General features: G+C 38.2%; 1 protein-coding gene across 1 annotated transcript in view; it reads left to right on the plus strand.

The window, feature by feature from the left end:
- The first annotated feature begins 14,048 nt into the window (after positions 1 to 14,048).
- Positions 14,049 to 25,825, plus strand: part of LOC139711893 (tRNA pseudouridine(38/39) synthase-like) — a 175,543-nt gene continuing 163,766 nt past the window's right edge. The window contains exons 1-3 of the mRNA XM_071623739.1: positions 14,049 to 14,192; positions 17,550 to 17,719; positions 24,587 to 24,680. Coding sequence (XP_071479840.1) covers positions 14,151 to 14,192; positions 17,550 to 17,719; positions 24,587 to 24,680 — 306 coding nt within the window. The 5' untranslated portion in view covers positions 14,049 to 14,150. The remainder of the gene's footprint in view (positions 14,193 to 17,549; positions 17,720 to 24,586; positions 24,681 to 25,825) is intronic.

The following is a 25,825-nucleotide window of genomic DNA, read 5'->3' on the forward strand; positions in this document are numbered from 1 at the left end:
AGTTGTATATCATCCGCATAACAATGATAACTAATACAATGCTTGCGAAATACTTCACTAATTGGTTGCATATACAGAGAAAAAAGCAGCGGGCCTCCAACAGAACCTTGAGGTACACCAAACTTTGTCATAGTTTTACAAGAGGTAGAATCACCAATTCTGACATAATGAGATCGATCACATAAGTAGGATATAAACCAATCAAGAACAGTTCCTTTGATGCCCAAATATCTCAGTCGTTGAATCAGAATAGCATGATCGACTGTGTCAAAGCTGAGCTCATATCAAGCATGATAAGAGCAGTGATGTTACCACTATTCTCTGAACACAATATCTGATAAGTTGACTAACAGTGTTTCTACACTATGACCAGGCTTGTACGCAGATTGAAATGAATCAAGCAATTCATTATCTTGCAGATACATTGTCAGTTGTGAGAAAACAACCTTTTCAAGCAATTTACTTAAATAAGGTAAATTTGAAATTGGGCGGTAATTTTTTAGACACTCCTGATCTAAGCCTGCTTTTTTCAAAGTTGGATGAATAACTGCTTTTTTACACACCTGTGGAACTACACCTAATCTCAGGCTAGCATTTATGATTCTTGTCATAACGGGTGCTAAAACTCTGCCACACTTCTTAACCAAATCTGTTGGGATTGGATCAAGTTCACATGATTTGTTAGGTGAGTTCTTAATAAGCTTTTCTATCTCATTAACAGTGACAGACTGAAACTCACTCAATTCTGACTTGACTTCACATACAATGTCATTTGGCTGTTCACAACGAGTTGGGAAACTCCGTTGGATTGCCACAATTTTATCAATGAAATATTGATTAAAACAAATAATTCTGAGTGCACAAGACTTATCACTTATATTCCGAAAACTGAAGGTTCCCTCATGTATCTTAAGGGGAATTTCCCCTTTTAATCGACCCTTTCCTCCCTCAGCCCCCCCCCCCCTGTCATTTTTTTTTTTGTGATTTCCCAAATGTTGATTCCATCAAATATGCGTATCATACGAGATATCTCAATTTCAACCTTAAAAAGATAAAAGCTCCATCGGAAGGGAAGGGTGGAGATAACACTCGCCCACGCCTTCTCCCTGCTCGCCCCCCCCCCCCCCCCGCCATGCAAAGAAGTAGACTGTGGCTATACCCAGATCGCTTTATTTCAATTCTAAAAACGCAAAAGCTCCGCGAGCGGGAGGGGGGATCCCCCTTCCCCTAAGCTCTACCTCACTAGACTTTATACGCACAGATGGTGCACATTCGGAATAAGAGCTAAATTCCGTGATTTTAACACTTCGATGAAAAAGTATTGCACCAAAAATTTGCACCAGATCGCTGAATTTCAGGTCTGAAAACGCAAAATCACCTTCGCGTGGGAGGGGATATGCCCCTATCTACACCCTCGTGTGGATGCTTTTTCTGTTTGATTGCTGAACAGACAGCATGATATTCAGTGTAAGAATTAATACAAGAAGACTAGTATAAATTATACCATTTTATAGGCAAATTGTTCAATAATAATCTACACTAAAATATACTGCAACCAACAAGTGGGACTGTTTCAACTCGTTAAAACACGCAAAAACATGCATCAAACTGCACCATTTTCAACATCAAAATGCAAAAAGTTCTCACCGTGGGAGGGGACACCCCCCTCCCACACCCTCCCCTACCCCCTCGCTCGCTCGGGCTCGCTCGGGTTCAGTCGCGTTCATAATATTCAGTGAAAAGAATTAAGAAGTGTATCTAAATTATACCATTTTATAGGCAAATTGTTCAATAATAATCTACATCAAAATAAACTGCTACCATAAACAAGTGGGACTGTTTCTCGTCGATAAAACGCGCAAAAACATGTGCATCAAATTGCACCATTTACAACATCCAAATGGTTCCTGGACAACTCGACCGCGGGATAAGTCGTCCCTGGACAAGTCGTCCCTACCCCTGGACAGCTCGACCGGGTCGAGTTGTCCAGGGTCAGGTTTGCGATTGGACAACTCGACCCAACTTTATTTGTGCCAGATTTTTGCAGAATGAAACACATTTTAGTCATTAAAATGGCATAGGTTAGTGGAATGATGTATGAAAAAATGTTTTATCGCATTTTTAAGGCAATTCCTATTTATTTTCTGATGCTGCGAAGCAATATTTCACGGTATCTTCCCTGCTCTGAGAATCTCGGTGACGGAGCTTTTTCTTGTGACGACAGCCTGTATGGTAAGGTGACATTTGTTGAGAAATTTCCATTAAATGCTTATAACCAGCAATAAAATATAGTATTTTACATAGTTATACGTGTTTTCTATCCTTAGTGACATTTTCATGAGCAGAGGAATCATTTCAGTATGAAAAATGAAACAAATGTCTACAGTATGTCGATTCGTCTTCGTTCGTACTTGTTCGGTTTCCATATCGTGGGACGCGCGCTGCTAGCTAGCTGCTAGCTGAGAGGCTAGGCTGAGCGTGGCGCTCGCTCGCTCCCTGGCCACCAGACCCCCTCCCACCGATACCAGCCCAACTTGTGACGACATCCTGTTTGGTAAGGTGAAATTTGTTGAGAAATTTCCATAAGATGCTCATAACCAACAATAAAATATAGTATTTCATATAGGTGCATGTGTTTTCTATCCTTGGTGACATTTTATGGGCAAAGGAATAATTTCAGTAAGAAAAATGAAACAAATATATCTATGTCGAATCGTCTTCGTTCGGTAGGTGTCCACACCGCGGCACGCTGCTGAGAGTGGCTCACGCTACCACCGATACCAGCAGAACGGGATACCGGCCCGCGGGCCCCGCGGGCCGTAGGGCTGGCAGTCGTGGTGCTCGCTCGATGGGTGGAGCGAGCTGTGTCGCTGCGTAGCTACGAAGTCGACCGTGATCTTTTCTTCGACATTTGGACTAAATTCCAGTCAATGAAACTATTTCATACCTTTCTCTTAACTTTGAACGATGTTATACTGACTAAATGGTTTGAAAAGTGTCTGAAATTTTACCGTCACTGTATTGATTCATAAGTAAGCCATCAACAACATGACGACCAGGCTACAGTCTTTGTCTTGCAAGCCCAAATTCTCTGTACTACCACACTACCCACAAGCTATGGAGAACCTGACTCCGTATTGATACAGTACTGTGGGGACCAGTACTGTACTACTGTACTGTCAACAAATAATGGGGGGAAAAGATAGTGACAAAAAAGGAAATAAGATTTCTCACTCTTTTTCTTTTACTTTTTTGTGGTTGGTTTGTTTATTTCTGTTTTTGCCAAAAAAAAAAAAAAAAAGGATTGCCCTGCATGTCTTGCATTCATTAAAAAAAGAAAAGAAAAGAAAAGAACAGGGAGTACATGAAGTACTGGCTGTCTTAGCTTGTCTGAAAACTTCAAATATGTAATCCTCTATTTTTTTTTCTTCTACGCACTTCTCTCTCGGTCTTTGCCAAAGATACTATTTTGAAGAAAAAAAAAAATTCTTGTAACTTACACTTGAACACTTGTAACTTATATTTACCGGTGATTTCTGACAGTACTTTTCTGAAGTTGATGATATGATCTGAACTGATCCTTTTTAAGAAAAAAAAAGGGGGATGGGTTGGGGGGGGGGGGGGGGGGCATCCCAGGCCTGCATAGAACATCATTCTAATGCCCTGGGCAGAGTTGTGTCAGAAAAACAGAAATGTATATCTTAATTTGATTTTGTTACGTATGCATGATACAGGTTACATTGTCTCTCTCTGTCAAACTCACAGGTACTTTTTTTTTTCTTAAAATAGAATTATGGTCATAATAAAAAAAAAAATTCTGTATGGTACGGTACTTGAAATTCTGTCTTTGTCAAAGATATAAACTGCGAAAACTGTTTGACGTTACAGACAGTTCACTACACATCGGTTACGGTGTAACATTATCCTAAATTCCTAAGGCCACGTTAAAGTCCATCAAACCATCCAGATCTCTCTAAACCTTAGTTTCATCACAGAAAACAATGTCACACCTTTCTTCACAACATATTTTGGGTCTGGACATGACTAATTTTCATCACATTTCATTTATCAGGGCATAAACAAAGGTGCATTTTAAATTCCACCTTGTCTTATTTTATATGTCCCAGTTTGATGTGAGCTCATCAATCTACTTATCTGGTATCTAGATAGAACAACCTCAAATTTTGCTGAATAGCCCTTTAAAGACAGGAGTATAAACGAAAACCAGAAATGTCATTGTCAAAATGATTTATACCCCCTCTTGAAGTACTGGTGCCTATTTGACCTCAAAAAAATATCATAACACTTACTATATCTACAGATTGAATGTGCACAAATTGGAAAAGAATTTCATGACCCTGCATGGCATTCCTCATTTTGAGGCCATCAGAAATGTGCTGTTACCATGACACCACACTTTACTCTTTAAAAATGTATCTTGCACTTTGAATATCAATTTTTTTTATGTGTTCCATATATCTGGTAATTTCTAATTGAAAAAAATGGCAAATTAAGTCTCATTTGTTAGTCCATTACCGCACTTAAAGGGTTATAATTTGCTATTGCCATGGCAACACACTTTCTCCCCAGTGCTGATTAAAATGTTATAATGTGAACAGGACTCCACAGCTGGGATATTTGGTTGCAGGTGCAAGGTGGCTAGCAGTGCATAAAGCCCCCCCAAATGCAATTTGGCCTATAAGGCTGCGTTCACATAGAAGTATACTATTCGGGTATAGTACGGTACGCGTTTTCGAGGGCACGCGAATAGCTTGAATCGAACGATATGATTTTCTAACACGGGTAAGAGGGCACTATTTGAATATGCCGAATAGCACAGAATAGTAAAGCATAGTGGGAATCGCGCTTGTTCGATTTTTGAGCAGCGTATACCGTCTTTCGATTTTGAAATGGTAACAACTTTGGTCTCGATTTGCCCTTTAGCAAAAATAATCATATAGACTGACACTCTGATGCAGTTTAGAAATTGTTAAAGGACAAGTTCACCTTCATATACATGTGGATTAAGTGAAGGCAACAATGTTAGTAGAACACATCAGTGAAAGTTTGGGGAAAATCCGACAATCCGTTCAAAAGTTATGAATTTTTAAAATATTTGTGCAATCACTGCTGGATGAGAAGACTACTACAGTGTATGATGTCACATGCGTACAACGATATAAGGAAAATAAAAAGAGAATTTCACAAAACTTGACTTTTTAAATAAAGTGCACATTTTCTTGACTTGTTACTGACTTATGTTAGGGGTAATATTATTCCCCCTGACTTCTGAAAGAGAGAAATCGAGTGTTCTTTTATTATGTGAAAAAAGTGAGAATATCTTGAATTTTCTTTATACTTTCTTTATATAGTTGTACTCATATGACATCACAAGCTATAGTAGTCTTCTCATCCAGCCGTGACTGAGCATAAACTTCAAAAATTCATAACTTTTGAACGGATTGTCCGATTTTCCTCAAACTCTCATTGATGTGTTCTACTAATATTGCTGCATTCTCTCAACCCACATGTCTATGAAGGTGAACTTGTCCTTTAATAAGATTGCTGGGATGGTTGTGTAGGAGGAAGACATTCAGATGGTGCGGGTGATGGTGTACTGGGTCGACTTGACGACGCATAGGGAATAACGAATACTGAATTCTTCTATGTTAACGCAGCCTAAGGGTATACACAGCTTTACATTGAGCCTAACATGACCAATGTGTGCTATTAAACTTATGTCATCACTTAAAAACTGGAGAAGTGTGATCTGTAAGTCTTTTTGTAATTTCCTGGGCCATCATGTAGGGCTTACAATTGTCATGGCAAACACCTTCGAATGCATTTGTATACTAATATATCTTGCACAACTTTATATTGAGTCAATTTTTGCTTGAATCTCTTGAAAACCAGCATACTACAGTGTAGCAGTTTGAGAATTCTACAATTTTTAATGATTTGTACAAAAATGTTGTTACAGTGGCAGGACATCTTTTGACACTCACACAAAAGTGTCTTGCACAACTACACATTAAAATATAGGCCTACTGATTGTAAACATACAACTGAATTGCCAATTGAGAGAATATATTTCAATCCACAACTTTAGATGCATGATTTTCATAAAGTTTGCAGTTATCAATTAATAGGGAGGAAAAGGTGTCGCGCATATCTGCCTGTGATTTAGCGGCTACACCTGCCAAGATTTAGGTTTACAATGTACAAGTACTACTAAAAAAATGAGGGTAGTTTGATCCACAAGACTTTGCAATGGACTGACCGATGGACCATCCTTTACAAAGTCTTGTGGATCAAACTACATGTACTCTAATTTTTTTAGTACCAGCTTCAGAATGGGGTGCTGTTCGTTTAATTCGCAAATTCCCTATACCTAGAGGTTCTTTAATCCGAAAATGAAAAAGGGTTCGTTAGTCTTAACATTTGTGGCATTATTCCGAAGGTTCGTTATTCCCGAGATTTGTTAATCCGAAAATGAAATTTGGAATGAAGAACCTTCAGAATAACGAATCTTAGGACTAAAGAGCCTTCGGAATAACGAACCTTTCGAATAACGAGCTGTAACCTTCAGAATGATTCCTCTTGCTTCAGGTAGTATTTCTGCTCAAAATGAAACCTCAAAATGTGGTATTACTGTATGAAGGTGATTACCTTGTATACAGGTACTCCTGTCTCCATCCAGTTTCCTTCTCTCTGGGAGGTTTTCTCTGAGTTATAATACAACAGGCCATGACCATGTCAAGGAAACCTAGTGTCTTGCATTCTCTTATCGAGGCCAACAATAGTGGCAAAATTCATGAAAATTACTGGTATCCTGTGATAAGGTTTAATAATCATGCTTCATCCTTTATTTTTGCTATGCCATTACCATAGCAACCAATTCAGGACACTGCAAAGATGTGTCATGGACTTTTTCATATCACAGTCATCATGTGTACCAAAGTTTGAGATATTTGCCTAAAAACTATGAATACAGATTAAAATACATTCATAATTAATTTTTTAAAAGAACATACATGTACTATGTAGCTTTACATTATCATGAATTCATTAGCCTTCACCACACCTTCAAGAAACGGCATTATCTTGATAAAGACACAAACTCAAATAATGCTTGTCACATTTTCAACTAATACATTGCTGTTGTCTTGTACGACCTGATTGGAAAAAATTGTTGCAACACAGGCAAACTCCTTTCAGAATGAAGTGGTCACTAAAGTTTGATAGAAATTGTGGAATATAAAGCAAAAGGGGAGATGTCTGATCTGCACAGATAGTCCGGATTCATGAAATGAAATTGAATGTGGTTCTATGCGTATTTATGCCAGCTTCAACCTAAAATGCATTTTCTCTCCCAGGGATTTTGTGTATTTCCTCCCTTTTTCATATTTATACATATTTTTTTTAATTATCATTTTTATTTCTTTCATCAATATCATTATTACTTTTATTATTAGGTCCCTATTATTATTATTGTTATTATTTTGTTATTATTATTAGTATTATTATTATTATCATTTTCATTATTAATATTATCATTATCATCATCATTATTATTATTGTTATTATTATTATTATTATTATTATTATTATTATTGCCTTTGATATGATTGAGAACTTGCATTGGTTGGTTGACACTCACTTTCATTTTGTTGCCTCCTCTTGGTACACCTTATTAAGGCTCATTGCTTGCTCAGCCCCCCCCCCCCCCCATGCTTTTCACTCTTTTCCTTTCTTTATCCTCTGTTGTTCTTTATCTTGTTTGATTTTGCCTCCTTATTCATCCTGTTCCTTCAAGGTTTCCCCCTTTGGTCCTCAGATCTGGATCATCACTGACCCTCCTCAGCCTTTTGTCTGTCAACCTCCCACTCTAATCCCCCTCCCTATACCTGTTGGGCTCCTTGCCCATGACTTCCTACCCTCCCCTTTTGTTTTCCTTGTTCTGTGTCCCTAGCGAGTCTCTGACTGTTCTTTATGGGTGAAGTCCTATTATATGATTGCTTTCCCTGCCTGTTTGTCGTTTTGCCTCTGACAGAGATTCTGCTAGGATTGAAAGCTCAGGCCCATTTGACTCCATTTTACTCCACTGGCTCTCCACAATTGGATTTAAGCAGTTTTTGAACAGCAGTTGTTGTTTTTTTTTCTTCTCTCTCTCTCTCTTTTTTTTTTTTGTTGCTACACTGAAAAGACAAAGTGTGTACGTAGGAGTATGCTGTAGAACTAGGAAAACATTTCATTTTATGATGCCTATAGGACAAACACACAAGCATTTTTATAACATGAGCAATTTCACATTTCTAACCCATAGGGCATATATGGTTGTTTGTTTTCACATACAATTGATAACATAACACAATCTGATTAAAAGACGATCAGTATTCTTAAAAAACTAACTAAGAAGGCTGAAAATAGATGGTAAATTTTTGGTCAAGTTATGATGTCACGGTATTTTTTTTTTTTTTCATTTGTGCATGCACATGTGTGTGTGTACCACATAATGTCTTTTAGCAGCAAAGAAATATCATGTGATCATTTCAATCATCAGAATATATAACAGTCATGTTGCCCCCCTCCCCCCCCCCCCCATAAAAATGTCAAACATACCAGGCTCATTGACTTTACTATCTTTTTCCTCATTAAAGTTCATATTGCATACACACTCACACACACACACAAGGAGGGAAACGGTCGAACAATCAGAACATTACAGTAAAAAAAAAAAAACCTCAATCATGTATCCATAGTGTAAAGATTGCAAATGAATGTGATTTGACTACCTGACATCCAAAATGACATAGTTATAACTCACAGAATTGGTATTCAAAAACTATTTTAATCTGTAAGTGGAGGATTTGAAGGGGAGATAGAGATACAAGAGAGAGAGCCTGGAAAGAGAGATGAGGTGGTGGTGGTGGTGGTGGTGGTGGGGAAGGTTAATACAATTTATTATGTTACCTATCACAAAAAAAGTCCAACTGTAACCTGTTTGTCCAGTTACCTGACAAAATTATACAGGGATCCCTGATATAGAATTGTGTTGACCATTGTTGATGAGACCACCAACAACAAAAAAAAAATGCACAAGGAATCCATGACAAAACTAAAGATCAAAGTCATTGAAAAAAAGTAGAGGAAGTGTCTCTGATTGTACGAGTCCTTTTGCATCAATCTGTCCATGTTATGCATTTGTTTATTTACCCTGACCCTAATGGTTTACACTGACGATTTGCTGCGTGAAGGGATCGAGTCATCATCTATTTAATCAGTGTCACCTAAAAAGTTTGGTGCATTCACCTTTTATGCCATGATCATCGGTTGTCAGTTTGTTACTGTCAGCTCCATAGAAACACTTTCTTGGAATAAAATGAATGGGGTTAACACAGTTTTGTATGCTATGTTACCATATAGAAATATCTAATTATGACAATAATTAGAATTGTGTTGGCCATTGCTGATTAGACCAACAACAACAAAAATGCACAAGGAATCCATGGGGGGGGGGGGGGTCCCTTTTTTATGCACTGCTAACCTTGCGCCTGCAACTGAACATCCCATAGCTGTGGAGTCCTGTCTGCATTAGCCAGAAGAAGAGAAAGACACATTTTAATCAGTGGTAGAAAGAGAAAGACACATTTTAATCAGTGGTAGAAACTGTGTTGTCATGGCAACAACAAATCATAACCCTTTAAATGCAGTAAAGGACTAGCAAATAAGACTTAATTCTTCATTTTTTTTATTGAAATGACAGGAAAAAAGGACACATAAAAAAGATATTTGAAGTGCAAGATGCATTCTTAAAGAGGAAAGTGTGGTGTCATGGTAACAGCACATTTTTGATGGCCTCAAAATCAGGAAGCCATACCGACAGAGCGGTGAAATTCTTTTCCAATTTGTGCACAGTCAGTCAATAGCAATAGTGATTATGATAATTGTGAGATGCACACAATAGTCACGTCAGCCCAATTATTTTGTGGGAAATACCCCATGCGTACAGTAGTGTCCATTTCACATTTAAATGTATAGCACTGTATAGTACATCCCCATCTCCAGACCACAACAGGTGGCAGTCCCCAGGAGCTTAATGTAAGATAAATCCCCTGTCCAGGGACAAACATCTCAAAGGTCGGGTGGTCTTAACCCTTAGGGTAGGAGGCTAGCAGGAAATAGAGATATACATTGCTGGTCCAGACAGAGAGATGATTGGTTAAAAGTAATTTTCTTTTGTGTTTCTTTGAATAGATTTTCAGACAATGAATAACATAAGTTATGTAAGAATGACCTTCTTTATGATTGGTCAGAAGTGTAGATGCTATACAACTCTTTATTTCTCACTCCAGACAAGAAGTAACATAAGTTATGTAAGAAGGGATAGTGGTGTGATTGGTCAGGAGTTATTTTCCATGTTATGTCTTTGTGTGGAATCGAGACAAAACAAAAGTTAGTAGCAGCAATGTGCTGACTTGACCAAGGTAGTATTCTTTTTGTTTCCCTTAATGTACCCTTCCCCTTTCATAAATGGCTGACTTGTCCAAATAGGACTATTTTACTCTCCCTTTATTCATAGAACCACCGTGACAGTCCGAGCAGAGTCCCAGGTCGCGTCAAGGGTGAAATATGGCCACGTCACTCTCCAAGAGGATCTCGATCGCGATCGCGAACTGCAGTGCGCACTGCCACGATGAGCTCCGGGTCGAGATGCTGACGTGTACACTGTTTGGAACGGGTGTTCGCCGCCTGGTCCGTCGCCTGGCACTCACATCACTTAGCGCTGACACTAATGCGATTGTCAATGATGCGATCCCAGCTTGGAGATTCACATTTGCGCTAATTCGTCGTGAGCTGGAAATGGATGAAGTTCATCCTCAGTCATTGATGACAGGGTTGACAATGAGAGGAGATGCGAGACGAGCTCTGATGCAATAGCCTCATGCAGCATCCGCAAGTGTGACAGGAAGGCAACTCCTCTTCCGTAATAATTGTTCCAAAACTATTTCAAATCAATGTTGCTGGAACCAAGCACCTCACCGATGTGGTGTAAAATAGACATGTATGAACTTAGAGAATTTATCAAAACCGTCTCAATAAGGAAAGGACGTGACTCTGGAAAGTAATATTGCATCTCCTTTTTGTATTGGACGCAGGAGAGCTATGGTCTACTGTATGTCCATCTCCTTTGGAGGTTAAGGAGCCAGAGTGAGATAAAGAGCTTTGTCCACGGTTAATGTTAGGAAAAAGGGGCTACGTGGCAAGTATTATGGGATAAGCCTACGTGTACCTTTTTACGTAACCGTGGTCAAAGGACTGGTCAGCGAAAATGAGCTCTTTTGTTTCTTTTTGCCATCAGGGAGCGTCCGGAGAGAGTAACATGACTATACTACCGATTGAAATGGCTCCCTCTCTCGGCCAGTGACTTACTGTCAAACTAACGGGGTACGTGCTGCTACAAAGGTGTGACATTGTTTTCTGTGATGAAACTAAGGTTTAGAGAGATCTGGATGGTTTGATGGACTTTAACGTGGCCTAAGGAATTTAGGATAATGTTACACTGTAACTAATGTGTAGTGAAGTGTCTGTAACGTCAAACAGTTTTCGCAGGTTATATCTTTGGCAAAGACAGATGTTTAAGTATATACCGTACCATACAGATTTTTTTTTTTATTATGGCCATCATTCTATTTTAAGAAAAAAAAAACCTTTGAGTTTGACAGAGAGAGACATTGTAACCTGTATGATGCATACGTAACAAAATGAAATTAAGAATTATACATTTCTGTTTTTCTAACACAACTCTGTCCAGGGTATTAGAACGATGTTCTACGCAGGCCTGGGATGCCCCCCCCCCCCCCCCACCCCTTTCATCCCTTTTTTTTTTTTTCTTAAAAAGGGTTAGTTCAGATCATATCATCAACTTCAGAGAAGCACTGTCAGAAATCACCAGTAAATATAAGTTACAAGTGTTCAAGTGTAAGTATTTACCGGTAGGCATTTTCTTTTTTTCAAAATATCTTCGGCAAAGACCGGGAGAGAAGTGCATAGAAAAAAAGAAAAAGAAAAGAGTTTTCAGACAATATTTGTAAACGTGGAAATTTTCGTGGTGTTGAAATTTTCGTGCATTTCGCGCAACCAGAAACTAGCGCGAAAATAAAAGCATGCAAATATTTTTGCTTGCCATATGTTATTGTGCATGATGTCTGGATTCCGCGGAATTAAAAACAGGCGAAACTCTTCTGACCCGGCCAAACGCGAAAAATTAGTCGCGCGAAAATATCCACTTTTACAGTAGGTCCTACACCCGTTTTTTTTTTCTTTTTTTTTAATGAATTTCATGCAGGACATGCAGAACAACTCTTTTTTTTTGGCAAAAACATAAACAAACCAACCACAAAAAAAGTAAAAGAAAAAGAGTGAGAAATTTTATTTCCTTTATTTGTCACTATATTTTTTTCCCCATTATTTGTTGACAGTACAGTAGAACAATAAGTGTATCAATATGGAGTCGGGTTCTCCATACTAGCTTGTGGGTAGTGTGGTAGTACAGAGAATTTGGGATTGCAAGATAAGACTGGTCGTCATGTTGTTGATGACTTACTTATGAATCAATACAGTGCCGGTGAATTTCAGACACTTTTCAAACCATTTAGTCAGTATAACATCGTTCAAAGTTAAGAAAGGTATGAAATAGTTTCATTGACTGGAATTTAGTCCGAATGTCGAAGAAAAGATCACGGTCGACTTCGTAGCTACGCAGCGACACAGCTCGCTCCACCCATCGAGCGAGCACCACGAATGCCAGCCCTACGGCCCGCGGGGCCCGCCGGCCGGTATCCCGTTCTGCTGGTATCGGTGGTAGCGTGAGCCACTCTCAGCAGCGTGCCGCGGTGTGGACACCTAATGAACGAAGACGATTCGACATAGATATATTTGTTTCATTTTTCTTACTGAAATTATTCCTTTGCCCATAAAATGTCACCAAGGATAGAAAACACATGCACCTATATGAAATACTATATTTTATTGTTGGTTATGAGCATCTTATGGAAATTTCTCAACAAATTTCACCTTACCAAACAGGATGTCGTCACAAGTTGGGCTGGTATCGGTGGGAGGGGGTCTGGTGGCCAGGGAGCGAGCGAGCGCCACGCTCAGCCTAGCCTCTCAGCTAGCAGCTAGCTAGCAGCGCGCGTCCCACGATAATGGAAACCGAATCGACATACTGTAGACATTTGTTTCATTTTTCATACTGAAATGATTCCTCTGCTCATGAAAATGTCACTAAGGATAGAAAACACGTATAACTATGTAAAATACTATATTTTATTGCTGGTTATAAGCATTTAATGGAAATTTCTCAACAAATGTCACCTTACCATACAGGCTGTCGTCACAAGAAAAAGCTCCGTCACCGAGATTCTCAGAGCAGGGAAGATACCGTGAAATATTGCTTCGCAGCATCAGAAAATAAATAGGAATTGCCTTAAAAATGCGATAAAACATTTTTTCATACATCATTCCACAAACCTATGCCATTTTAATGACTAAAATGTGTTTCATTCTGCAAAAATCTGGCACAAATAAAGTTGGGTCGAGTTGTCCAATCGCAAACCTGACCCTGGACAACTCGACCCGGTCGAGCTGTCCAGGGGTTGGGACGACTTGTCCAGGGACGACTTATCCCGCGGTCGAGTTGTCCAACCCCCATCCAAATGCAGAAAGTTCTATACTGTGGGAGGGGGGACACACCCTCCCCGCCTCGCTCGCTCCGCTCGCTCGGGATCGGTCGCTTCGCTCCCTCGCAGACTAACCCCACCCCCCCCCCCCCCCCAAGATGAAATCCTGGCTACGCCGTTGTTTATAGTTGTGGTCAGTGTCGCTCTCTCACTTTCCAAGCTCCTCAGTTAAGTTCCTCACTTTGGTATAAAGAAACTAAAAAGGAATTATTCAGGGATCGTCCCCAAAGTTTGGTCTTCAGAGCGACTGCTCTTGCATGTGTCCTACATTTTTGAAATATTTTCGCTTTTGCCTGACGGCACGGGTCATCTCATGATCTCAAATGTTGTAATTTCAAGTTTATATTGCAAAAGATTTTACAGAAGCTGCGCGTACTCCTTCAGCAATTTTGTCTCTGTACTCTCATGATGTCGGTCATGATGGATCACCGAAATCAGACTGTCCAGGTAAGATAGAATCATATGAATCATCATGATCTGCGATAAAGAAATGTGTCCAATTTTCGTGGTATTATTCCAATAGGCTCATTCCCATGTTATCGTTATCTGTGCAGCTTAAAGCAAGTTAAAGGTTAATTTCTCGATCTATGCATCCAACGGCAAAGCAAAGCCAAGGCGCGGCGGCATTATCCATTTTTACAGTCCCGAGTGTACAAACCCATGTGGGTTATTTTTACTCCATTTGACTAGGTAGGATGGTAGATCCGATTTCCGGACGCTTTTTTTCGTGGCTTTCAATTCCGTACTCAGAGGATGAAATTTCGGCTAAAAATAACACCACTTATTCACAGACTCCTGGAAATTACGAATTCAGCCTACTTATGTCAATTGTTCGCTCCAGTTTTCAGAGAAGAAAAGGCACAGAAAATATGTTTCAAACATCTAACAGTTCACAGTTAGGCCTAGGACCCCTCTAAAAAAGTTGTCTTTTTGCGCGGTGCAAAATCGCATTGTATTACCAGACACGATTTTTGCAATGAAATAATCGACGTCTTTCGCACCTAGTCCTTGCACCAGAATCACAATTCATCCCACAAATCACTGTACACGATCTCACCGAGCGGATGACAAAGAAAAAATCGGCAAATGAGGCTCAAATTTCGTATTTTACGGTAAAAATCAAAAATTATGTCTGTTTTGAACATTTCGAACAGTTCACGCAATAAAACCTTGTGAGAAATCGACAACACCACAACTTCTATTTTACGTGCTTTGTCTATGGGAGCTGCATGCGCGGGTGACGAGTTGCGGGCCCCTATAGCGCACAACTATTCCGGATCGTTCGCATTTGAGGACGATAACTACAAATTTTCGATATTGATCAGTAAACTTTTGGTTCTATTGGAATCTTCAGCATTTTTCCTGTATGTGAGTGGGATTTCATAGAATTTCAGTCACGAAATGTGATTCAAACATGCATAAATATTAATTATGACGAGGTGCAGGTCACTCAACTATAAATTTGAGGTAAAATGTGAATTTCTTCGTGTTTTTACATTCTTATGTCGTGTTTTTTGCGATTTCGGTCCACACAAAGTTCTGTGAGGTTAATCTACGAAGTCTCGCGTGTACAGAATGTCATAAGTACGCAAAAATGTGCATGTCCGGTAATACCATGGTGTCCGGTAATACCTAGACAGAAAGATCTGTCTGTCCGGAGGAGTCTTGTATATTTTTGACGTTTATCGCTCTCCTAGTGTATAAGGAGGGGATCCGTGAAGCCAGACGCAATCTCCGCGGAACTTTCCCCGACGACCAGGTAATACCATGCTTGCATATACAGTACCGGTATATAAATAACGCCATCCATGCGATGGGAGCGACTTCTGCAATTCTGTACAGCGACAGCTGACAGGCCAGGCATTGAACCTGTATATAATCCTCAAGCTTATATCTTGAAGATATGCTTGTCCAGTAGCCCGACCATATTTATACAGCGACTTGGCTATGTATAGTTACTTGTCCATACATAGGATAAAGTTTAATAAACCCGTAAACTGCTGAGGGTATTTTTGGCATTTTTAGTTTTAGGGCCACACAGATGGAAATTATTGAAGAATATTATATTTCTGGTTTTTATGTGATGTTATATGTCATTTTGAAGAGGATAGATTGAAAATTTTAGCTGAAAAAATAATTTTCCAATGAATTTCAAATATATTTTTCATATTTTATGCCAAAAAACAATTTTTGTATTGAAAAATACCATAATTTTCGTAATAGATATGAAAAATTATGACCTATTTTAAAATTTTCTTCATCGTTTTCCAAATTTTCTACCTACACGGTGTAATTTTGTACATTGGTATGTTAGGACACTAATGCAAGAAATTATGGTGTTTATCACTTTTTACTGCTGAGATATTTGCATAATTGTGAGTCATGTGATCAATGTCCGTGTAGTCCCATATACTGTCGTACTCTGTTCAAAAACGCATATTTTGACATCTTTTTTGGCTATAAAATTTCACTTTTATGATAACACTTATTTTTTTCTGCTTCGGTTTGTTAAAACTGAATCTGCTTCATTGAAATAGCATAAGTTTTCACTTAAATACTTGTTCTTAACAAAATGACAAAAAATGTTACTCGGGGCCCCTTGATGTGGCCTTCAGCAGTTTAAACTGGCCTGGGATTGGTGTGTGACAGTAGGTGACAATGACAGTGACAGTGTTAGAACAGAACTTCAGGAAATAAGATGACAGTGAAAAAGTTGTAACGCTAGATTTATGTACAATAAAAAAGGTGGCCAAGTCGTGATATTGTTCTGTGTGTGCGTCTTCACTATATATGTGCAATGTCTATGGAGGTCGAAAGCAGTCCCCGGCTATGACAAAATGGCAGCAAATGGAGTGGTGGACTATTTCACGATAACAGCAATATGTTTCTGCTCTGAGTCCAAGAAAGTATTGATTCACAACAGTAGTTCATAAGAAAACTCTATGAAAGACGTAGTTTTGACGAATTTTCGTCCATAGGGCTTTGTCAAGTCCATGGCAGATTTTATTTTCTGCTACTACTGTTGTGAATCAATATATGAATATATAAAATTGTTCTACACATGAGACATCACAAATTTTAGTAGCCTTCTCATCCAGCAATGGTGCCACTGAAACTTTAAAAATGTCATTTCTTTCAAATGGATTGTCCAATTTTCCTCAAACTTTCACTGATGTTTTCCACTGACATTGCTACATTCACTTGAGCACATGTGAGGTGAACTTGTCCTTAAATAGTACTTCTAGGAAAGTGACAGACATCCATGCTCATACTGAAAACATCAATATTTTTGCGTGATTGATTTTTCGCGCTGAGTGGCTCAAAAGCATATGGGTTGTTGAATTCATGCTGTGCAATTGTCAACCCATTTACAATGTGCAGAGAAAATTTTGAAGATATTTGCACAGGTTTTAGAATTCGCGCTAGCCAGAAGTAGTGTGAAATATATGGAAATTAATGTATGGCAAAAATGTCTGCATTTACGGTAGATGTTGTAGCAATACTGCATTTTCAAGTTTAAAACCTGCACATTTTCCCCTTCAGAAAAGTCTTGAAAAGTGGGGTTCATGTTATGCATGGGTGTAGGTTATATATGTCAGAATGGTATTTGTAAAAGCACTTCATTGTATGCGATGTGTGCCGTCTATAGTTGAAGTGTCCAGAAGTCAAATTATGAGGTCTGATGTAAAATTGCATCTAGACCCATGAAGTTCATGGAAACTTGTGTTGCTTTTGTAGACTTGACCTCAATTCATTCTTCTCATATCAAATCAATTTCTTTGTTTGCTTTCACAATCCTTGCAGGAAATCAAGAATATTTTAAAGAGGCAACTTACTGACAGAGAATGGAGTAAAGTCAACAAAATCTTAGACCAGCACAGATCAGCCAACGTAAGAACTGAAAGTAAAGAATCAGATGCAGAAGCCAAAAAGGGAAGGAAATCAAGAGTCAGCAGACCATTTGACTTTTCAAGGTATATTGAAATGTTGTGTTTATACCGTATGTCCCAAAAAAAATTACAACGGGACCCTCCGCAATGATAACTTTAAAAATAGTGAATCAATCCAAATACAGTTTCAGGGTATGAAACTATAACTCATTGCCCACATCTTACAGAAAACCCCACTCAATTTCCTTCAGTGGTCAGAGAGAAATGCAGAATTTGTTGAGCATGTCAGGAATCTTTTCCATCCAAGTTCTGTCCATTGTGTTCACACACAAGAGCATCCAAGTGCTAAACTTGGAAGAATCAGACTCATGACATGCTTTACAACAATCCACATTTCTCTGTGACCTCTTAACCAAATTGAATGGAGTTTGCTGCAAAATAGAGCTAAGATGTTATGTTTTAAGACCCTGAAGTAGCATTTCGACTGTTTAATCATATTGGGTGTTATTGATGCGAAAATCTGATTGTAATTTTTTGGGGGACATACTGTATTTTAATCTTGTCATTACTTTGTTGTGTATGCAACTTTATGCAACTCATGCTAAGCCAACTCAAATTTGTATCACTTTGTTTCCCCATTGCATCGATGATGCGTGCTAAATTGAAAAGAAAAAAAATCATTCTTTTTCATCTTTTAAAGTCATTAAAACCAAAGAAGAACCCTTGACTTCAATGACTTTAGAATATGAAAAAGAATAAATTTGTTTTGTTTTGTTTTGTTTTTTTAGCAGAAATTGTGCCTGCTTTTCTCTAGCCATCCACTTAAAGACGGGCTACATACCTTATACTTAGGGCAAAAATGCTAAATTTCACTCAAGCGTCAACCCAGTAGGACAGCTGAATTTTAATGTGTGAATATACTCGTATAAGTCAAGATTTACTCATCATAATTGTGAGATCTCTCAAGGGCCCCATGCTTTTACATCTGTATGTGAGGCCTTGGGCAAAATTTTTAATTTTGGTGTACTGGAAACGTCAATATTTTCACGCAATTATTTTTTGTGCTGAGCCGCTCAAAAACATATTCGCAGGTTCTGGAATTTGGATGTGCAATTGTCAACCCATTCAAAATGTGCAGATGAAATTGTGAAGATATTTTGGCTGGATTTAGAATTGGCACCAGCCAAAAGTTGCACAAATGTGCAAAAATCAATGTACCACAAAAAAAAAAAAAAAAAAATCTGCATTTGGGCAAGTCCAAGATAATGTCCCCTCAGATGCTCAAAATTCATCTTGATTTAATTTAAAAATTATTGATATCATGTTGTAGCCAAAGAGTTGAATTGTATATCTCCAGCAAAGAAAATATAGAATTATGCCAATTTATGCAAGAAATACTGCCTTACTTTGCATAAATCAAAAACAAACCTTACGTATGGGACAATGAAAAATATCTAAAATCAGCTGAATTTGTTCTTGACCTAGTTCCTTTATGGACATGACCCCTGTATGAGCTAGTATAATTTCCAATTGGTAAGACAAGGTCAGCAGATTAATTATGCAAATTATGCTTTTTCCCAGAACGAAGTGTCCCATACGTAAGGATTTGAGTATGTTTTTTTAAGTTTTTTAAAGTTTTTTCTGAAGATTTCTAACATTTACCAATCATACTTTAGGAAGTTCTAATTTATTCATTTAAACTCCATATTAGCAAAACTAAATGTTGAAATTTAATTAGTCCTTCATCTTCTAACTAATTAAAGTTTGCTTACGTATGGGACAAATGCCTTACGTATGGGACATTACATGCAAAGTGAATGGGAAAACCTCCTTTAGACATGGATGCTATATGTATGTACTTATACATTTGTTCGGTAATGGTTAATGGTTATCTTTGCACCTACAGTTCTCTGAAGGATATATTTATGTCTATTTATCTGCCTCTCCTATTCAGTGGACCTCAGGGAGAGTGTAAGAACAGCATTATTGAGTCATTCTGTGATTAAGAAAGGAAAATATAGAATTTATTCATTTCTACTTGTATTTTCTTATTTTCATTACAGGCTGTGCAGCTGGTCTTCAATTAACATTCCTCCTTTTAACATTTTGATATTTGACATTTCTTAATTCAGTTTAATATCATTTTCAACTTTACCTCTCTACAAAATAACTTTGTCCAAGGGAATGGGATTCTCTGAGTGTCATTTTAGGTGCAGTACACTGTTCAGCATGTGCTACAGCCTCAAAAGGGAAATCAAAACAATTGTGCTTGTGGCGCTCATCAATGACAACATTACAGGTTTAATACTGAAAAGAAAATTCACTTGAGGTGACAGCAGGTAACTTTGTCATTACTAGAGTTGATAGCAAAGGAAAAACCCTACTAGAATACTTTTTATTTTGATATGATGTTTAATATTTCAACTGCACACCCCCAGAATATGTCATGACTTATCAAGGTCATGAACATGATTTCTGAAAATCCTGTAAAATGGAGACTATAGTTTACTTTTGCCATGAACCACAATATCAATACTGGTTCTGTGGTTGGAGTGCTAAAACATAAATTACACAAACAAATGGGGATTCTTTTTTCTTTTCTATTTTGTGTTTGAAGAGACAGATGTGCTCTGAGACACCTTCATGTATCAAGTCAGGCCATAACTCATACTTACTTTGTACCCCACATCTACACATTATCAACATGCATTGCATTCTGGTACTGTATGATCAAATGAGGTTATTAGAATTTATCAAAATTGTAAGTTTCAGATCAGTGAGTTACTTAAATCTTTCAAATCTAAAATTAAATTTTCTCTTCAGATTTGAATGTACAAATGTTAATCTTTCCTGTATCAGTACACAAGCATGCTGTACATACTTATCTACAAAGTAAAGCAAATTTTGTCATCTTTAGTTTCATAGACCTGAAGCTAAGCAATTAAAAAAAAAACAGCCAGCATAGGTACATCTGCATTCTTCTATCTCTTTGGTCTACCATGGCTTTTAAAATCTAAATGTTTCAGGAAAATTTGATGGATTTTGCAGAAGCTAAAATTTACATGGCAAAACATGACGATTACAGAGCAAAATGAAGTACCATTGTTGTTGTGTTTTGTGCTGCATTTCAAACTATTACAAAGCTCTATAAAAACTTAGACAACTTGCAAGGTAAGCCTAGAGCTACTGAAAGTACCCACTTCAAACTGTATTTGCAAATACATGGCTTTAGATTTTAAAGTTGAAACTATCAAGACTACAAATTACTGTAAAACGAGGAATTTTCGCGTGCATTTTAATTTCGCGAATTTCGCGAGTGCCGAAATTCGCGAAATTAAAATGCACGCGAAAGTTTTTGTCTACACTACATGCATTGAACGCCAGTGGCAATTCGCGAAAATTTCATGCCACGAAAAAGGCTGTCGGCTCCAATTCGCGGAAATTTCATGCCGCGAATATATCATGTTTTACAGTAATCATGGTAGGCTCTATCAAGGTCGCAAGCTAGAATTCGCACAATATTTTTTTTCCATTTGATAAAAAAATATTGACCAGAGTATCACAAATAGGCTAGAAATAGAGTGTCAGTATACAGTATCTGTATGTGTAGACACCATGAGGATAGTGTTAATGCATGAAGGAATCCAAACTAAGACATTTAATTGTAAATTGGTGATTACTTTTATTTGTCTTAATTTTAGCTTTTGTTAGGTACCTGAACCAGGAAAGTATCCACTTACAAGTCTGTTTCATTTGTTACATGTAGTATGATTTGTGGAACTGAATATGACATCATGGAGAAATTGAAAGTCATTTCCATGAATGCACTTGTGCACTAAAGACAAATGTCCCATACGTAAGTTGAGCCATGTCCCATACGTAAGGTGTACTTTAGTTAATTAAATCAACTTCATGAAAATATGCTTTATTCTTTTGCAGTGAAACTTTGCTGAAAGATACTTTAGTATTGTACCTTTCTTCACTTCTAAACAGAATTTGATCAGCATGGTACTTTCAGAGAATTTTCAATTCAAACTTTACTTTGAAAAATCCAGTTTTTCTCTGGTCCCATATGTAAGTTGCCATATTTTTCTTAATAAAATACTTAACCCAAGGTCAAATGACATCAAACTTAAACACAGTATTCTTCTCAGGGATACCAGTCCTCCTGATGATAAACAGTAAAATCCAAGTGCTCCTTCATTACTTTTCAGAGGTTTGAAATCTCTGAATGTCCTACGTAAGGTGCGCGATATCTTGGACTTGCCCATTCACAATGTATAGTAGCCAAGTATATGAGTTAATATAGTTATTCAAGAATATAGCAGTGATCCAATTAGGCATCTATGGGGACATAGAGAATTGAATGGGGCCCGAAGTTCCTTAGTCATCATTTTCTGTAGAGATCTCTGAAGAGCCCCATGCCTTACATTTGTGTGTGAGGCCTTGGGCAAACTTGTTAATTTTGGTATAGCCAAGTACTAGTGATATAGAGTACTATTATATTTATTTAAGAATATAAGTTGTTCATGATTATGGCAGCAGTGATCCAATTTGGCATCTAGTCTTCATGATGTTAGCAGTGATGGTTCCCCTAGACACATTCAGGGGATAACAAAATTGGTTGATACATTGTAATTGTTTGTGTGGCCCCAAGAGGAAGCAGTTACTATTCCATATACCATTTTATTATAGGGCACCACTGGGAATACAATACAATACAATACAGTGCAATAATGCAGTTGTTGTACATAAATACAGTACACTCTATATCTACTTAATTTCTCTTTAAATTATGCATGCTCAAAATAATTTCAAATCTAAAACCAGACTCATCAATTTGATACACCATTACAGAAACATATGTACAGCCTGTACCAATGCAGCCAAGGAAACTAGAACCAAAAGAGAAGTTCCATTACACTTGAATTTCTTTAAGCTCAACCAAATGTGACCCGCTGCAACAGAAGGATCCGAAAGTCGGGGAAGGGCAATTTTCTGGAAATGACATGACATTATTCCCTTACTCTTCCCCTTGAATGTCATATATTACATGACTCATAAAAATACTCGGTTGCAGAGATATCGATGATTTTATTAGCGCATGTCGAGTGGTTTAAGAAATCACCGTTTCGAGAAAACTGCCTTCAAAGTTTTCCTTCCGACGCTATCATGATCAAGGGGAAGCAAGACAGTTTTCACCGTTAGATAATAGAAGGTACGCTCCTAGCAACCTCCGTAATGTTCATTCAAGCTTGAATAGCGCCAGCGGTCTACGCACAACCAATCAGTAACCAGGATGCCACGCTCTGACCTTTGAGATCACTCCCTCGTTGCTAGGGGCGGAGTCTAGCTGTGGCGCTGAATCCAAATCTTCGGACGTGTTTCTGTTCCGTTGAAAGAAGGAAGATTATGGTCCAGAAAAATGCAATTTTCTTGCCTTTTCTTTGATCATTTAGCTTCAAAATTTTGGCAGATGATAGAAGATACATTAGGCTACAAAATTATGTCAAAAACAGAAATCAGTACGTTTTGAGGGATTTTGATGATCTGACTTCAAACTCGATTTTCTCGGCTCACCCGTCAGCGACTTTAGGATCCTTTTGTTGTAGCGGGTCACAAATGTTAGGCCTACTAGTACCTTGTTATACAATTGTCACAAAACATCTCAACAATATGTATACTTCTTATATTTTTTCTCAAGCCCTGTTTTAACAGACATTATCCTGACAATGTCGGGACAACATCCAAAGAACAAAGTTCCTTGTCTTGGGCAATAAAACTTTCCAGGAGAGAACCAGGGATATTGTTGCAACAGACCACACTGAAAACCTTCTCCAAACTTGTAGGTTTTCATAACAACTTACCTGATCATGCGCAAAGGGTTTGTGGTTACAATTCATGCGCATGATCGGTGAGTGTTGTGTCATTCTGTTTGAAGTATTGCGCATGCGTGTTGAGTGTTTCAAAGGAATGTTACCACAAGAGCATTCTAACAGATGCATTGAAAGGGTAATATCAGGTAATGTTGGGGTAATTACCCTTAAGCTGGCTAGGGTAGAATTGGGCAAAAGTCACCACGACAATGTCTGCGAGGACCGTTTTAACAAGCCAGATTTGGGAAAAAAAAATGCCCAGACATTGTCAACGTAACTCTTGTTTGAAAGGCTCTGTTAAAGCAGGGCTTAGATCAAATTACAGTACATATGTGACCCGCTGCGACAAAAGGATCCGAAAGTCGGAGGAGGACAATTTTCTGAAAATGACATGACATTATTCCCTTACTCTTCCACTTTAATGTCATATATAACATGACTCATAAAAGTACTCGGTTGCGGAGATATCAATGATTTTATTAGCGCATGTCAAGTGGTTTAAGAAATCAGCATCTCGAGAAAACCGCCTTCAGAGTTTTCCTTCCGACGCTATCATGTTCAAAGGGAAGCAAGACTGTTTTCACCGTTTGACAATAGAAAGTACGCTCCTAGCAACCTCCGCGATGTTCATTCAAGCTTAGCTCCAGCAGTCTACGCACGACCAATCAGTAACCAGGATGCCACGCACAGACCAATGAGATCCCTCCCTCGTTGCTAGGGGCAGAGTCTAGCTTCGGCGCTAAATCCAAATCTTTGGAAACGTTTCTGTTCCGTTGAAAGTCGGAAAATCATGGCCCAGGAAAAAGCTATGTTCTTGCCTTTCCTTTGATCATTTGGCTCCAAAATTTCGGCAGATGATAGAAGATACATTAGACTACAAAATTATGTCAAACAAGAAATCTGAACGCTTTGACGGATTTTGATGTCAAACTCGATTTTCTCGGCGCACCCGTCAGCGACTTTAGGATCCTGTTGTTGTAGCGTTATTGTAGTGTTACTGTTAAAGATGTCCATCCAGTAGCAGTACACTACAAGCATATATCCAATGATAATGTTTTCATATTTTTCCTTCCAGATACAATACCAGACATGTTGCACTGAGGATTTCCTACCTTGGATGGGATTTTCATGGATACGTTGTCCAGGAGGATTCTGAAAATACTGTTGAAGTAAGTTGACCACTATATGATCACAGCTCCCTGCTATTATTCATATGTTACAAATTTGTGAAAGTATCTTAAATGTTCATTGCTAAACCACACCTGTGTAAAACCCACACCCTCACTTTTGGACCATGGAGGGGGGGGGGGGGGGGAATAAATCAGGGGGAAAAAATCTGGGAGTCATTAAATGGAAAATCAGACCTAAAATTGGAGCCTTTCATCTTTACAGAAATTCATGCAAATTTCTTTTCCCTTCTGATTTGTTTTATGCCTTTGCCACAAAGTGTTTAAGGAAACTTATGTGAAAAGAAACCTGTACTGACATTTTTTAACTGTCTGATAATTCTAATTTACATTTTTTGATGCCTACAACTGGAAAGAGAGGATTCTAAAACCCAGGATAAGCCTGTTATGATTTTTTGAAAAAAATGAAAACGAGCAAGCCAAGGAACGATCCACACAATTTGGCATACGTCACAGGTGCCAACCTCCGATTTTAGCAAAACGAACTACACATGTCAATTTACTGATGAAATCTCACACGAAGTACTGCAAAAACGGTTATTTAGTAAAATTGCAATATGGAGCTGAAATAAACATGTTAAACAATATTTATTAATTTTTAAAAGGAATCTCTTCAAAAGCTTTTTATTTAGATAAAATTTTGGGGGAATATTCCAGATATGCAAAATGAAATTGGCATCATTGTCCGAACGTGCTGCCCATAGAAAACTGTGTGTAAGTAACGTTGCACTAACTATGCATTGAGATGAGCGATAATGGGTCGACATCACAGTTCAAACTATCTAACGAAGATGAGGACTGAGTGATTCTTAAAATCTAAATAAAAAAAAATAGTCAATGGCAATCACGGCTTACGCCTAGTTAGAAGAAAACGGCACCCAGTACATATAGACTCTAGACTAGAACTAGGACTAGTAAGCAGTCAAGGACCGAGAAGATTCTACTCGCCGCCCCATCGACAGCTGTACGTGCACAGCGATAATAATAGGCACAGTGTAAACGTTTAGTATACAATACATACCCCTGCTGCCAGAACTTGAAGAAAGTCCAGACGAAAGTCCAGACTCCAAGGTCTAGCATTGCCGCTAGATCTAGGCCCTTGTGCTGCAGGCCCTGTTGTTTCTGTG

This window comes from Diadema antillarum, unplaced genomic scaffold (genome assembly GCF_040938485.1).
Source record: "Diadema antillarum isolate AM-2024a unplaced genomic scaffold, OU_Dant_1.0 seq00001726_RagTag, whole genome shotgun sequence".
Lineage (NCBI taxonomy): Eukaryota > Metazoa > Echinodermata > Echinoidea > Diadematoida > Diadematidae > Diadema > Diadema antillarum.